The sequence below is a fragment of the Carassius auratus genome, chromosome 41, assembly GCF_003368295.1.
Source record: "Carassius auratus strain Wakin chromosome 41, ASM336829v1, whole genome shotgun sequence".
NCBI lineage: Eukaryota > Metazoa > Chordata > Actinopteri > Cypriniformes > Cyprinidae > Carassius > Carassius auratus.
The window spans coordinates 26383828-26398327 of NC_039283.1; the positions used below are offsets into that span (position 1 = coordinate 26383828).

The window sequence follows — 14500 nt, forward strand, 5'->3', positions numbered from 1 at the left end:
TTAGAATTTATCTTTTATTACACACTTTTATTATAATTTATTACACACAAGCAACTTTAGTTTAACAGTTATTATAAATTGTTTATTTAAAATAAATATTAATGTATCGCTATATATATATATATGTATTTATGTATGTATATATGTATAATCTTACTTGAACAAGTTTCACTTGTGACTGCACTGATAGAGCAAGATAATTTATTTTATTTGTCCTCCTTCACTTTTCATATGACGTTTAAATTTGTTATATTCTTTAATCTCTTAACCTTTAGCAAAACCTTTAACCTTTATTTGAATTTCTCGCACACATTTTAGGTAATATAATCCGACTACTTTTTTGATTACTTTTAGAGATAACTTTTGACCTAACTTATTTATCACATTGATTTAAATAGGATAGTATTTTACAAGTTTGATAGAAAATACGTGACCCTGGACCAAAAAAAATAATTTTTTCAAAAGTGAGATTTATACATCATCTGAATAAATAAGATGAATAAATAATCTTTCCATATGGTTTGTTAGGATCTGACAATATTTGGCAGAGATACAACTATTTGAAAATCTGAAATCTGTGAGTTGAATATTGAGAAAATCATCTTTAAAGTTGTTAAAATGAATTCTTAGCAATGCATATTACTAATTAAACATTTAGTTTATATATATTTACAGTAGGAAGTTTACAAAATATCTTCTTGGAACATGATCTTTACTTAATATCCTAATTATTTTTGGCATAAAAGAAAAATATATAATTTTGACCCACATAATGTATTTTTGGCTATTGCTACAAATATATCTCAGAGACCTAGACTGATTGTGCTACAAGGACACATATAAAAAGTAAGAAAATATTCCATTCATTGTAATTAACAACACAAGATCCATTATACATTAAATTACATTAAATCAAGGTTTCCCAAATTGGGGTTTGTAAAGGAACTGCAGTGGGGTTTGTGAATTCAATGAAAAGCTAATAATTCATTTAATCATAAAATATTAAAAATAAATAATTTAAAAATTGCATCAATCAAAACACTTACTAACAAAATGAAATACTGTTATTTGTTTACTTGCATGCAGGGGAGGATCTACAGGGTGGCATAGGGTGGCAAATGCACCCTAAAAGAAAGCCTTGCCACCCCTGCTGCCACCCCAGTTGGCAGCAACCAATTAAAGGTTATGGCCAATTTGAAAATGAACAAGCGCGAATCTTTCGTGATTCGTGATCCCGCTCCGAACTTCCGAACTGATTCAAATTATTTGCGATCCCCAAACTGACTCAAATGATTCGCGAACCCGCTTTGAACTCCCGAACTGACTCAAATGATTCGCGAACCCGCTCCGAACTCTCGAATTGATTCAAATGATCCACGAAGCTGCTCCGAACTCCCGAACTGACTCAAATAATTCGCGAACCCGCTACGAACTCCCGAACTGATTCAAATGATTCGTGATCCCCAAACTGACTCAAATGATTCGCGAACCCGTTTTGAACTCCCGAACTGATTCGAATGATTTGCGATCCCCAAAGCTGACGCAAATGATTCGCGAACCCGCTTTGAACTCCCGAACTGACTCAAATGATTCGCGATCCCGCTCCGAACTCCCAAACTGACTCAAATGATTCGCGAACCCGCTCCGAACTCTCGAATTGATTCAAATGATCCACGAAGCTGCTCCGAACTCCCGAACTGACTCAAATAATTCGCGAAACCGCTACGAACTCCCGAACTGATTCAAATGATTCGTGATCCCCAAACTGACTCAAATGATTTGCGAACCCGTTTTGAACTCCCGAACTGATTCGAATGATTTGCGATCCCCAAAACTGACGCAAATGATTCGCGAACCTGCTTTGAACTCCCGAACTGACTCAAATGATTCGCGATCCCGCTCCGAACTCCCAAACTGACTCAAATGATTCGCGAACCCGCTCCGAACTCCCGAACTGACTCAATCTGCCTAGGGCACCAACTCCCAGAGGGGGCACCATCTCAGTTGCTCAAAGAAAAAAAAAAAAAAAAAAAAAAACTTCCTCCATTCTCCAATCCGCGCTCGCGACCACTCGTACCTCATGTTTGCGGCTGAATGTTCATAATTGATGGATGAATCAAATCCAGCAAAGAGAAAAGAAAAGTAAAAGTAAAAAAAAAAAAAACAGACATAAAGTAAAATATACTTAAAATATATAATAAAACATTCAAAGTAAAAAAAAACAGACATAAAGTAAAATATACTTAAAAGATATAGCTACTAAAAAAAAAATATTTTAAAGGAATATCACACAAGTTTTCATAGAAGTTTTAATTTAAGCTTGCCAAAACAATAACAACATATTTTTTCAAAAACAATTTCTAAAAGTACATTTGTATTTGTGCCTATAATGTTTATTTATTTATTATTATTGTCAGCTAATAAAATCTATGCTTCAGGGACCATATTCATATAACATCTTAGGGTAAATCTAGCTCTTGACTGGTTGAGTTAGATGATGATTAACACTAAACAGTAGAAAATCAGTTGAGTCTCCCCAGCTGGAAATGTAATTGGATGTTAAAATCTTGTGTTTCTTATAATAAATTGACATATTGATAACACTGAACCTTTTATAATGCTCTTAATTACGTCGATGCATACTGTATGTATTAGTGAGTGTGTGGTGCTTATGGGGTATGTGTCACTTATTCCTCTTGTGCCCTTTTGTAGTGTGCACAAATACTATTTATCATCAAACTGTGATAACTGTGACTAAATTCAGTATATATACGTCTGCCATATGTTGCCACCTCAAAAATTCCTGCTACCTTCTCACCACCCCATCAATATTTTTCTAGATCCACCCCTGCTTGCATGCCAGGTGTCCATTAACCAACCTCAGAGAACTGTGTACATTCAAATGTGATTTAATTATTAAAATATTTATTTTAAAATCGCAGGAGTACTTCAGGTTGGGTGAAATTTTGGGGATGCATTACATGCAAATAAGAAATAGTGTGTATGTGTCCATTTTTGAAAGACAAAAGCCTTATAAAGACACAGCAATACATGGTTAAATAACCCACTGAATGATAATGCAAATAAAAAAAATCTATGTGTTCATCAGTAGCTGAATTCAGTTGAATTTCTGTTTATTCTGTGTAATTAAAAAAGGTTTATATTTAGAATACAATATAGATGAGTAAAATATTAAGGCCTATGATATGTATTCATTTATTTGAATGTTAAGTAAATGCATTGATAAAAAAAATCTAGATAGATATAACAATAGACAGAAAGACAGAAAGACAGACAGACAGACAGACAGACAGACAGATAGATAGATAGATAGATAGATAGATAGATAGATAGATAGATAGATAGATAGATAGATAGATAGATAGATAGATAGATAGATAGATAGATAGATAGATAGATTGATTGATGGATAGATGGATAGATAGATTTTACAAGCCCCTCAGTTTTTAGCATTTAATAAAAACTAAAAATCTGAAAATAACACAACAGAAATGTGGAAACATTTTTATTCATGTTACTTAGTTTAAAAAGTTTTTAAAATGCTGGGAGGTTTTGTATTGGTCGAATAGTGGGAGATTATTTGATTATTTTGGCGTCTGCTGTCGCGTTTCTGTGTCGTCATTTCCTGTCAGAGGAAGAAGACGTCATCCTTCAGACAGACGGTGAGTTGGAGCTTTATTATTTCTTAAAGAATCAAGCTGATTTCGATTTGTTTGAATGAAATCCTTCTTTTAATGAATGAGATTACAGCGAGGTTCTATTTTAATATCGCAATGACGTGATATTTAGGATAGAACGCGCGCTCTCGTGCCTTCCAAGCACGAACTGGTATTATATATGTTTCATGAATTTAATGTGTTTATTGACTGGTGTAGTTAAAGTTGTCAGTGTTTTCAGGTTGACATGGTTTAATTGGAAAAAAATATACATATATATTTTTCTAGCTGTCAAGAGATACTGAAACAGACATTATGATTTATTAACACGTTATTAATCTCATGAGGACAATAGTGTCATAATGTTATAGTGATATATTTATATTCTTAAATTATGAGTAAATATGTAAATAGAAAGTGTTCATCTAAATCCAGTGCTTCTGCTTTTATTGAATTGTGATAAATTATACATTTTTATTACCGTATATACTTCATAAATTAGTTTAATCACATTTAATTATATTTAACCATATATAGTTCAAGATTTCTGCAGAAGTTAAATAGCAATGCATAAAAGTTTTGAATATAAGAAATGTGCCGGTTTATAACTCAAATGCTTGTAGCCGTAACTCTTCTTATTTTTTCACAGAAAGCACCATCATGTCATGGATTCGAGAGCAGAAACCATCCTTTATAGAAAGACTCACTGGCAACATCCTAAAGGTGCTTTTATTGACGATTTTTAAAGTGAAGTGAACTGAAGTCATTACTTTATTAAACTCTCTTTGTGTCTCAGGCAGGACCAATGCCCAAACACGTGGCCTTCATCATGGACGGTAACCGGCGTTTCGCCCAAAAAGCACATGTGCAGAGACAGGAGGGTCACTCGCAGGGCTTTGAGAAACTGGCAGAGGTGAGTGTGCAGATAATGACAGACCGATGTGGATTCATTTAACAATATTTGCCCAATTTGAATGACCGATCGATTGACATAATTATCAATCGTTTCCTTTTAAACCAGTTTTCAGTGTCACATGATCTTCAGAAATCATAATAATATGCTGATTTGCAGCTAAAGAAACATGTTGAAAACAGTTGTGCTGCCCAATATTTTTGTGGAATCTTAGATGCATTTAATTTTTCAGGATACTTTGTTGAATAAAACGTTTAAAAGAATATCATAAAAAAAAGAAAAAAATAGAAATCTTTTGTAACATTATAAATGTCTTTACTGTCACTTTTGATCAATTTATTGCATGCATGCTGAATACCCCCCCCCCCCCCCTCAAAAAAAATCGAACTGACCCCAAACTTTTGAACACTGTATATGCACGCTCAATCTCTTTATACACACGGTTTGAACTGACTCAGACGCTGCGCTGGTGTCTACACCTGGGCATTCATGAGGTGACGGTGTATGCATTCAGCATTGAGAACTTCAAGCGCTCCAAAGAAGAGGTGGATGGTCTGATGGAGCTGGCCAGACAGAAGTTCAGCCGGCTGCTGACAGAGCAGTAAGTCACTCCTTCACAAGATCCATTGGTCTGTCTGTTGGCTGAACTAAACTCTATGCGGTCTACATGTGAATTTGTCCTAATGTGTAGGGAGAATCTGGAGAAGCATGGTGTGTGTATCCGTGTGCTGGGAGATCTGACTCTTCTGCCTGCAGATCTGCAGCAGCTCATTGCCAAAGCTGTGGTGGCAACTAAAGCACACAACAAGTAAGCACTGCATGATGCTGTTTTATTAGGTTTGACCTTCTGTTCTGTACACTGGCATGCAAAAGTTTGGGAACCCCTTGCAGAATCTGTGAAAATGTGAATCATTTTACTAAATGCTAAATGTTATATTTTATTTAGTACTGTCCTGAGTAAGATATTGTACATAAAAGATATTAACATTTATTCCACAAGACAAACAAATTGCTGAAATTATTAAAATGACCCACTCAAAAGTTTGTGAACCCTTGGTTCTTAGTACTGTGTTCTGTTACCTGATGATCCTCGACTGTCTTTCTGTTTTGTGATGGTTGTGCATGAGTCCCTTGTTTGTTCTGAACAGTTAAACTGAGCCACGTTCTTCAGAGAAATCTTTAAGGTCCTGCAGATTCTTCAGTTTTCCAGCATCTTTGCATATTTGAACCCTTTCCAGCAGGGACTTTATGATTTTGAGATTCATCTTTTCAGACTGAGGACATTTGAGGGACTCAAACACAACTATTTAAAAAGATTCAAACATTCACTGATGCTCCAGAAGGAAACAAGATGCATTAAGAGCAAGGGGGTTGAAAACTTTTGTACAGGATGAAGATGTCCAAATTTTTCTTATTTTGTTGAAATATATATATTTTTTCATTTAGTTCTGCCCTTCGTAAGCAACAGAAGATACTTGTATGTTTCCTGGAACACAAATTAAGTACAATTTACTTTGATCTTAATTCATCTTGTTGCAAGGGGTTCCCAAACTTTCACATGCCACTGTAGATTTTCATCAAAATATAGACCTTTTTTTTGCAATATTGCCTAGCCCTACTCAATAAACAAGTACACTTTGCACTCTATAATATACAACACTGTTCAAAAGTTTGAAGTCTGTAACATTTTGGGGCTTTAAAAAAAAAAAAAATCTCTTCTGCTCACCTAGGCTGCATTTATTTGATAAAAAATACAGTAAAACCAGTAAAAATGTGAAATATTATTGCAATTTCATATTTTTTATATATTTTTTTAAATGCAATTTTTTCCTAAGGTGCAAAGCTGAATTTTCAGCATCATTACTCTAGTCTTCAGTAAGCACATTTACATAACTTACAAATATCAGCTTATTAAAATAAACAGATTTCCCAGTTTACATGCACTTCAGTAACCTGACAAACCGTGTGTACTTGACTTTATTAATAAATCAGGTTATTTCCCTATAGTGATGTCAAAACAATCATTTCTGTATCTGACTCGTAGTATTCCACTCGTTGTGATGTTAAATAAAGCTTGCACCATATCAGCGGGAGACTTAGTGCTCATATATTATCCTCTCATGCAGCTCGAGATGAACCACTTCTACAGCACGAGATGACAGCACATTTTTATCATTTTCTGGGTCATGAAAGAGTCTGTGTTTGTGATCTAAGAAATCCTAATAACCTTACCCTAACGAAATCAGGGTAATAGGAAAAAACTATGTGTTGAACGGTTTATGCTTAAGCTGTTTATGACCTTACTCCGATAAAAGAAAACGTGACCACATGCGTTGTCAGCTTATTAAGAATAATCAGCTTAATAATGTGCATGTAAACGCACTCAGTGTCACATGATCCTTCAGAAATCATTCTAATATGCTGCTCAAGGAATAAATCATATTATTATCAATGTTGAAAACAGCTGTGCTGTTCACAAGAACAGCATTTATTTAAAATAGAAATCTTGTTACATTATATATGTCTTCACTGTAATCTTTGGTCATGCATTCTTGCAGAATAAAACGATCAGTTTGTTTCAAAAGACAAAATAATGCCTGCAGTTTTTGGATTTTCGGTTTTAAGGCATGGTCTCTATCTGATGCAGTTGCTCTTCTCTTGTGTTGCAGGTGTTTTCTGAACGTGTGCTTTGCTTATACCTCAAGACATGAAATTGCAAATGCGGTGAAGGAAATGGCTTGGGGAGTAGAACAGGGATTGATAAAACCCAGGTGTGAGAAAGCAAATGATTTGCTGATTTCTAATAACAGCTGTTTTAATACCTGTATGATATTCAGATTGTGTTCTTCTCTGTGTGATTGGTCAGTGATGTGTCTGAGGTGCTCCTCGGTGAGTGTCTGTATAGCAGTAATTCTCCAAACCCAGATCTCCTCATCCGTACGTCTGGAGAAGTGCGCCTTAGTGATTTCCTACTGTGGCAGGTAATGGAGATCCCATTATTCCCAGTATCTTTCCATACATTTTTCAGTTTAGATGGCAGTCTTAGTTTGATTCACTGTGGGACAATCTGTGTTTGCATCGAGTCTTTCTCTATGAATATAATAAAGTGAATGTTTCCCCCAAAATGGACATTACCCTCAGGTCATTCAAGATTAGGATGAGTTTGTTTCTTCCTCAGATTTGGAGAAATGTAGCATTGCATGACTTGCTCTGCAGTGAATGGGTGCCGTCAGAATGAGAGTCTGATAAAAACATCACAATAATCCACAGCACTCCAGTCCATCAGTTAACATCTGGAGAAGTGACAAGCTGCATGTTTGTAAGAAATAAATCCATCAAGACATTTTTAACTTCAAAACGTTGCTCCCGTTGAGTCCATAAACCATAATATTGGTTTCTCCAGTGAAAAAGTGGTCAAGAGAGAAAATCTGCACAGATCCAAGACTGTTTTTTTATTATAAATAAGCAGCTAGTCTTCTCCAGATGTTAACTTATGGACTGGAGTGGTTGGAATTATGTTTTTATCAGATGTTTGGATTCTCATTCTGACGGCACCCATTCAATGCAGAGCAAGTGCTGCAATGCTACATTTCTCCAGATCTGTTCAGATGAACAAACAAGTTCAGCTACATCTTGGATGGCCTGAGGCGGAGTACATTTTTCAGCAAACTTTCATTTTTGTGTGAACTAATTTCTTTAAGAGCTGAATAATTCACATCACTGCCTTTTCAAATGAGATTTCCCTTTAAATCAGCACTAAAGGCATGTGAAAGTCAGGCACTGGTCCTGTGGTCATCTATCTGCTTGGTCCATTGTGCATTAAGCTCATATTGCTCTTAATATTTACATTCCCTTGCAGCTTTGAAATGATTGATGTTTTTCATATTCCTGCATCGTCTTACTCTCCACAGACCTCTTATTCCTGTCTAGTGTTCCAGTCGGTCCTGTGGCCGGAATATTCATTCTGGAATCTGTGTGAAGCTGTTTTACAGTACCAGCTGAGTTATCAATCTCTCCAGGTACGCCATAACTCTATTGTTACCTGGTTTTTATGGTGATTTACAGCTTATTACGGTAACTGCTGCATTGTTACCTGGAAACATTGGGTATCATTCTCTAACTGTGCATGAAACGGTGCTTAAAATCTGCAAACAGATGTTTTTACTCATTTAGGGGCTGCAATTATTTGTTTAAAAATACAGTAAAATCAGTAATGTTGTGACATATTATTGTAATTTAAAACTACTGCTTTCTGTGTGAATATCTTATAAAGTGTATTTTATTTTTGTGATGTACAGCTGAATTTTCAGCATCATGACTCACATGATCCTTCAGAAATCATTCTAATGTGATGATTTTCATGCTTCAGAAACATTTCTGTTTATCAATGTTAAAAACTATTATAATAATTTATAAAATGCATTAGATGCATTTATTAACATTAGAGCAAAGTTAACAACAAATATGCAGACTTCAGCAGACTTTTTTTTTTTTTAGGAAGTTCTTCTGTCCATACAAATACAAAATAATCCGTTCAATTATTATTGACTTTTTTCAGACTATTCATGGTCATAAATGCTGCTTAGATAAAAAAAAAAAAAAAAAAAAAAAAAACCTTATTGTAAAAATTAAAAGGGCATTATACTAGAAGTCTGAACATGTCATGTGACATGAAGGCACAGGATATTGTCTTACAGCATGTACCGTTGTTGCTTAATGCACAAGTAAGTTTTTGTAAGCGTTACTATGATTGTTTCCCTAAATGATTTCCTTGAAAACATAATTTTAGGAAGTTCAGAACTTTATCTAACGTTTAATAAAGATGCAAAAGCATAAACACTATTATAATCCAATCACAAATACCGTTGCGTTAATTTTTCCATGAGTGCACATGTTGTGTGTTGCAGAAAGCTCAAGCTCTGCACAGAGAAGGCCAAGAGCTGCAGCAGATGGAAGCGGATCGCTCCTGTGTGGCTGAGCTCCTGCAGCATCGTGGGAATGGAAAGCCCTTGGATGCTCAGAGTCGACAGAAAGAACTGTTGAAGTACACCGCCGGCCGAGAGGAGAGGGTTCGCTGCTTTCTCAACGCCCTTCAGCACAAGAGAGACACTGTCTTCAGGGATTTAAGCAGCCAGGCTGTCGTGGCGTAGCTTCCAACTCTTTGTTTACTGATCTGTAAATACTTTAGATCTGGAAGTTGTTTCACCCCGTTTTATGGGGCAGTGGATATGTATGCTTGAAATCGAAATAGAAATGAGCTTAAATAAATTCAGTTTGATTGACCCCATGGGCTGTTTTTTTTTTTTTTTTTAAAGAAATACTAGAAAATACAACAAAACAGGCTAAACCTGATTGATCTTACTTTTACTTTTGAGGTTTTTTGTTCTTGAAAATTCTTGAAGCAGAGAATGATTACTTCACAACTCAAATATTACTGGCCTGTTGTGAGCAAAATTGACTCAAACCGAAAGCATTTAGACAAGGAAGTTTTTTAGGAAAGAGCAAAAAAATAAATCAGACTACAACTTTTAATTGACTACATTTTATGTTCTGAAGGTAAATTACAGTAGCAGTAAAAAGATTGAATGCATGTTTATCATTACCTTAAAAACCTGGATCTCCTTAAATTGTGTACCTGTTACTTGTATTATTATTTTTTATTGGTGAGTTGGATCACACACACACACACACACATATATATATATATATATATATATATATATATATATATATATTCGAGCAGAAAGTCATGGCATTAAATTTTAAAAAATGTCTGTATTTTAGTCTTTTTACAAATATAATACAAATATCTACAAATCCTTAAATCAAGATAAATTTACTTGAGATTCAAAGTGAATTGAAAGACTTGTTTTGAGAACTAAGGACAGTAAGTGAATTTATTTATAAAGAAAGACAATTTGTTTTAATTTTTGAATGGTTGAGTTTTCTCTGTTTGCAGACATTTGTTCTCATTTTGATCATAAACTCTCTTGATTTTCATAATTTTCTCATAAAACAAGACTTAATTAATTTTGATTATCGAGTGTGTTTTGATTTAAGAATCCTAAGACAATTGCACTGGAAAACTAGACTTAAATAACTTAAAGAACATCACTTTTAAAAGTTATTTCCATGTTCTTGCGGTTGGGAGCAGAACTAAACAAGCCTTAAGCTTGATGTGAAATGAATTAAAAAGTAATAGAGATCTGTTGGTAGTTGAATTTTTTAACTTTGAAGTGTTGCAAATACAAAACCATATAAATGAGATTATTGTGTCCAATTGAATCTTGTTGAATTCGACTTAAAAAGGTTTATAAATAAACAATGTATAATTATGTAAATAAATAATGAGTGAGGCTTTATTTATTTGTATAAAATTCCCGCTGTACTTCCATTGTTGGCCAGCAGAGGCGCCGTTCTTACCAGCACGAGCAGAGCTTCCGTCTGAGCTCTGAAACCCGAGCGGGGAATTCGGTCACTGTTGCTTTAAGAGATAAGCGACGCCCAGCGATACGTGATCGCTCTCGCAGCCAATGGCTGCACGGGATATGCAAAATCTGGTTTAAACCGGTTTCTATCTTAAATTCCAATATAAAAACTTAATAAAACATATTCAGCCGTTATTGTATTTTACGCGATACGCTGTGAGGTGTGCAGGGCGTTGCTGCTCACGAATATAAAATTTACACAATTATTCAGGTTTTTAGGAATTTTTCCAGCGTTTTTCTGTAACCAAGATGCCCAAAAGAAAGGTAAGGGTGCACTGTGATATTTTTTTATTTTTGAAAAATCATTAATTTTGGTATTTGTGCATACGTGCCTGTATATATTTGTTTTACATTTTTTGTTGTTATCTTCTACGATCGTGTGGTTGTTGTTTTTTTTAATGGCGGACAGTCGATTTTACATATTCACTGTCAGTGGGACTGTCAATCTTACCGCGCTCTGACGAAAACAATAGCAAAAAAAACAAACAAACGGAAAATAAAATCAAACGGGCGTTTTAAAACCCTGTAACCTGTAATGTTGTGCATCATGTGCATTAATATTCGGATAATTATTCGCGTAAAAAAATCCGTAACATCCTGTGAGACCCGCCTGATCACTAGATAATGCAAAAGGAGGGAACTTGAGTGTCTTTGTTGAACTCCTGTTGCTGCTATGAAAATAAACCTTCAAATTTAATAAGATATTGATATTTTAACACTGCCGATGAGTGATTGTGCTTAAAGTTCGCTCACAGTTAAATCATTTTGTTTGATATAAAATTTCACGAGCGTATATTTTCGGTCCTAAAGTGTGTTTTATTTATTTTAATCTGTGCTAATGTTATATCGAGTCACTTCAGCTGCTTCTGTCATTGTTGATGTGCTCGAAACGTCAAGCTGCCATCTTTACAGCACCTGGGTCTTCATAAGAATAGTGCTTTACTGGTTATCCGCGCTCGGACTGCGTGTAAATGTTATTTTCACATCTTATTTTCGGCGTCCAAAAGTGCTTTTGTGCGAGTTACAGTGGTTTCGTGAGGAAAACAAAGGGACTGTACGCCGAGGATCCCCCCTCGGTCGTTTTTAAGGCGCGTAGCGATGCAGCCAAACAAAAGGAAGCGGTCTTGCCCGCGCGCACTGACAGCCCGGATTTGAATTTGAATATGCGCGGGAAGACAGTGCTGAAATAAAGTCATCCGTTATGAAAAACAACTGCGGCTTCTCGTCTATGACGTAACGCGCGCAACTGTCACAGAAGACGGTCTTTCTGTCTCTTTTTTTTGTTTTTGTTTTTTGAAGAATATGTTTTCGTTATATATATATATATATATTTCGTTATATATATATATATATATATATATATATATATATATATATATATATATATATATATATATATATATATATATATATATATATATATATATATAATTTAGATTTTATATTTCTAAAACGCTTTTGTTTCTTACAGATTGATGGTGAGAAGGCTGCCAAAGGCAAGGAGGAGGTTTGTCCATTGATGTAGATTTTTTTTTAATATTATATGTATTTTTTTTATGTTTTACTGTTTTATGTATTATATTTATCGCTTATATAAAGTCTTATGAAACTCAACCAGAATATATTTATGTGTGTGAAAATTAAAAAAATATATTGATGATTTTTTGTAAATTTCTTAGCAGAAATGTATCCAGCTTGTGCTATATAAATAGCGACTTGAACTTTTTTGTTGTTTATAGTTAACATAACATGAATTTACATCACCCATATTCACTTTAATAGACAATTAACACATTTTTTTTTTTTTTTCTTCAGTGAAATATAATAATATACATTTCATATCCATTGATTATTTGGTTAGATCCTTGATTGGTATTGATTCAGTGTTATTTTTTGCAGCCGACAAGACGCTCTGCGAGGTTGTCTGCTGTAAGTTTCATTTTTGGATCATTTTAGAAAATAAATAACTTTTAATGCTAAAGTTTTCATTGTCTAATTAATCTCTGAATTGATTTACAGAAACCAGCTCCTCCTAAAGCAGAGCCAAAGCCCAAAAAAGCCGCCCCTAAGGTATTTAATATGTTCCATTGACGATACAATGCCGTGCCCATCAAACGGCTAGGTTTGGTGTTTGTTATTATTTATGCACACCTGTATATTGTTGTTGGTCACACAGAAGCCAGCCAAGGGGAAGAAGGGCAGCAACCCTGCTGAAAACGGAGATGCCAAGGCAGACCAGGTCTGAAAAGCGGTTAGAAGAGAGATAAATACATAAATATCAGACCCTTAACTGCTCTGGCACAGCAACTAATTACTGGAGCGTGTAAGGTTTGGCAATTGCTCACCCAAATCGCTGTTGAACTGACTTTTCTTCATCACTCTCTTCTAGGCACAAAAGGTTGACGCCACTGGCGATGCTAAATGAGAAGATAACCGGTGTCTGATCCTTCTATGTACTTGGTGACTGTACAGTTTGAAATAACTATTTTTTACCAAGTTTTATATTAAGAATTACATTTATAGTTGACTTGTTGACTCGCTTTTTATGTACTGATTGATTTGACAGGAGCTTCTGTATTTCATTCATATCCCATTTTTTAATCAAGCCGTCTATATCTTGCCAAAACAGTTAAATCTTTTGGTGAAACATACAAATTTTGTCCTAAAGTTTGTTTTATCGCTTTATCTTTCTTTCTTTCTTGGTTTATCTTTGGATTTTAAACACCAAACATTCTCAAAAGGCAGCTTAAGAGAGTTTCTAAACTGTTTTCCTAAAGGGTTTTCACCATGTTGTTAGCATTTAAACATACAAATACTGTGTTTTTAGTTTTTTTTTTCCTTCTTTTTTTAAGAAATTACAATGAAATTGTCACTAGGAGAGAAAAAAAGTAAATGAGGCAGCAATCTTGAGTAAATTTACTATGTGAACCTTCAATTTCTTTAGAGCTGTGTGTTCTTAGCTTGTCTTGTTTATTAAGTTATGCTCTGCAACTGTGGAAGGATATTCAATGACTCTTAAAATGCTGTTTTAAATGGTTTTGAATAAAAAAAATACATAAAACTGTCCAGAAAAAAATAAATCATTCCTTGTGTGTGTGTAGTATATATGTAAAGTATTGAATACTTAGTTCACACTTAAAATATCATTATCCAATGATAAATCATAGCAATTCACATATGCTTTTTAATAAAAGCAAAATTACAGTTAAGTGCAATTCAATGACAGTCACAATAATTAATTAAAATGCGTATTTATTTTCTTGAAACCAGTTTAAAAGTTTTTAAATGCTACGAAGCACACAGGTTGTAGTTACATTTGTTTCTCGCTAGATGTCGCTGCAGTGTACAACTTGCGCAAAATCGATTCAAACTGTAATTAATTAACTGTCCGACAGGTGGTGCTGTTTGTTCACTAAAATAGG

General features: G+C 34.5%; 2 protein-coding genes across 3 annotated transcripts; both read left to right on the top strand.

Annotated features, from left to right (window-relative positions):
• The first annotated feature begins 3590 nt into the window (after window positions 1-3590).
• On the top strand, window positions 3591-9877 carry LOC113059451 (dehydrodolichyl diphosphate synthase complex subunit DHDDS-like). 2 transcript variants are annotated; one of them, XM_026227978.1, is made up of 9 exons: window positions 3591-3683; window positions 4327-4400; window positions 4474-4590; window positions 5049-5191; window positions 5282-5398; window positions 7260-7361; window positions 7457-7571; window positions 8502-8609; window positions 9498-9877. In XM_026227978.1, the coding sequence occupies exons 2-9, from the start codon at window positions 4338-4340 to the stop codon at window positions 9738-9740; spliced, it is 1008 nt and encodes a 335-aa protein (XP_026083763.1). In that variant the 5' UTR covers window positions 3591-3683; window positions 4327-4337; the 3' UTR covers window positions 9741-9877. The 2 variants fall into 2 exon arrangements, with proteins under 2 accessions (XP_026083763.1, XP_026083764.1); XM_026227979.1 differs by lacking the exon at window positions 3591-3683 and adding an exon at window positions 3716-3849.
• A 1255-nt stretch (window positions 9878-11132) lies between these two features.
• On the top strand, window positions 11133-14139 carry LOC113059452 (non-histone chromosomal protein HMG-17-like). The gene is made up of 6 exons (XM_026227980.1): window positions 11133-11342; window positions 12550-12585; window positions 12978-13007; window positions 13098-13148; window positions 13255-13317; window positions 13468-14139. The coding sequence occupies exons 1-6, from the start codon at window positions 11328-11330 to the stop codon at window positions 13501-13503; spliced, it is 231 nt and encodes a 76-aa protein (XP_026083765.1). The 5' UTR covers window positions 11133-11327; the 3' UTR covers window positions 13504-14139.
• Window positions 14140-14500: the final 361 nt, after the last annotated feature.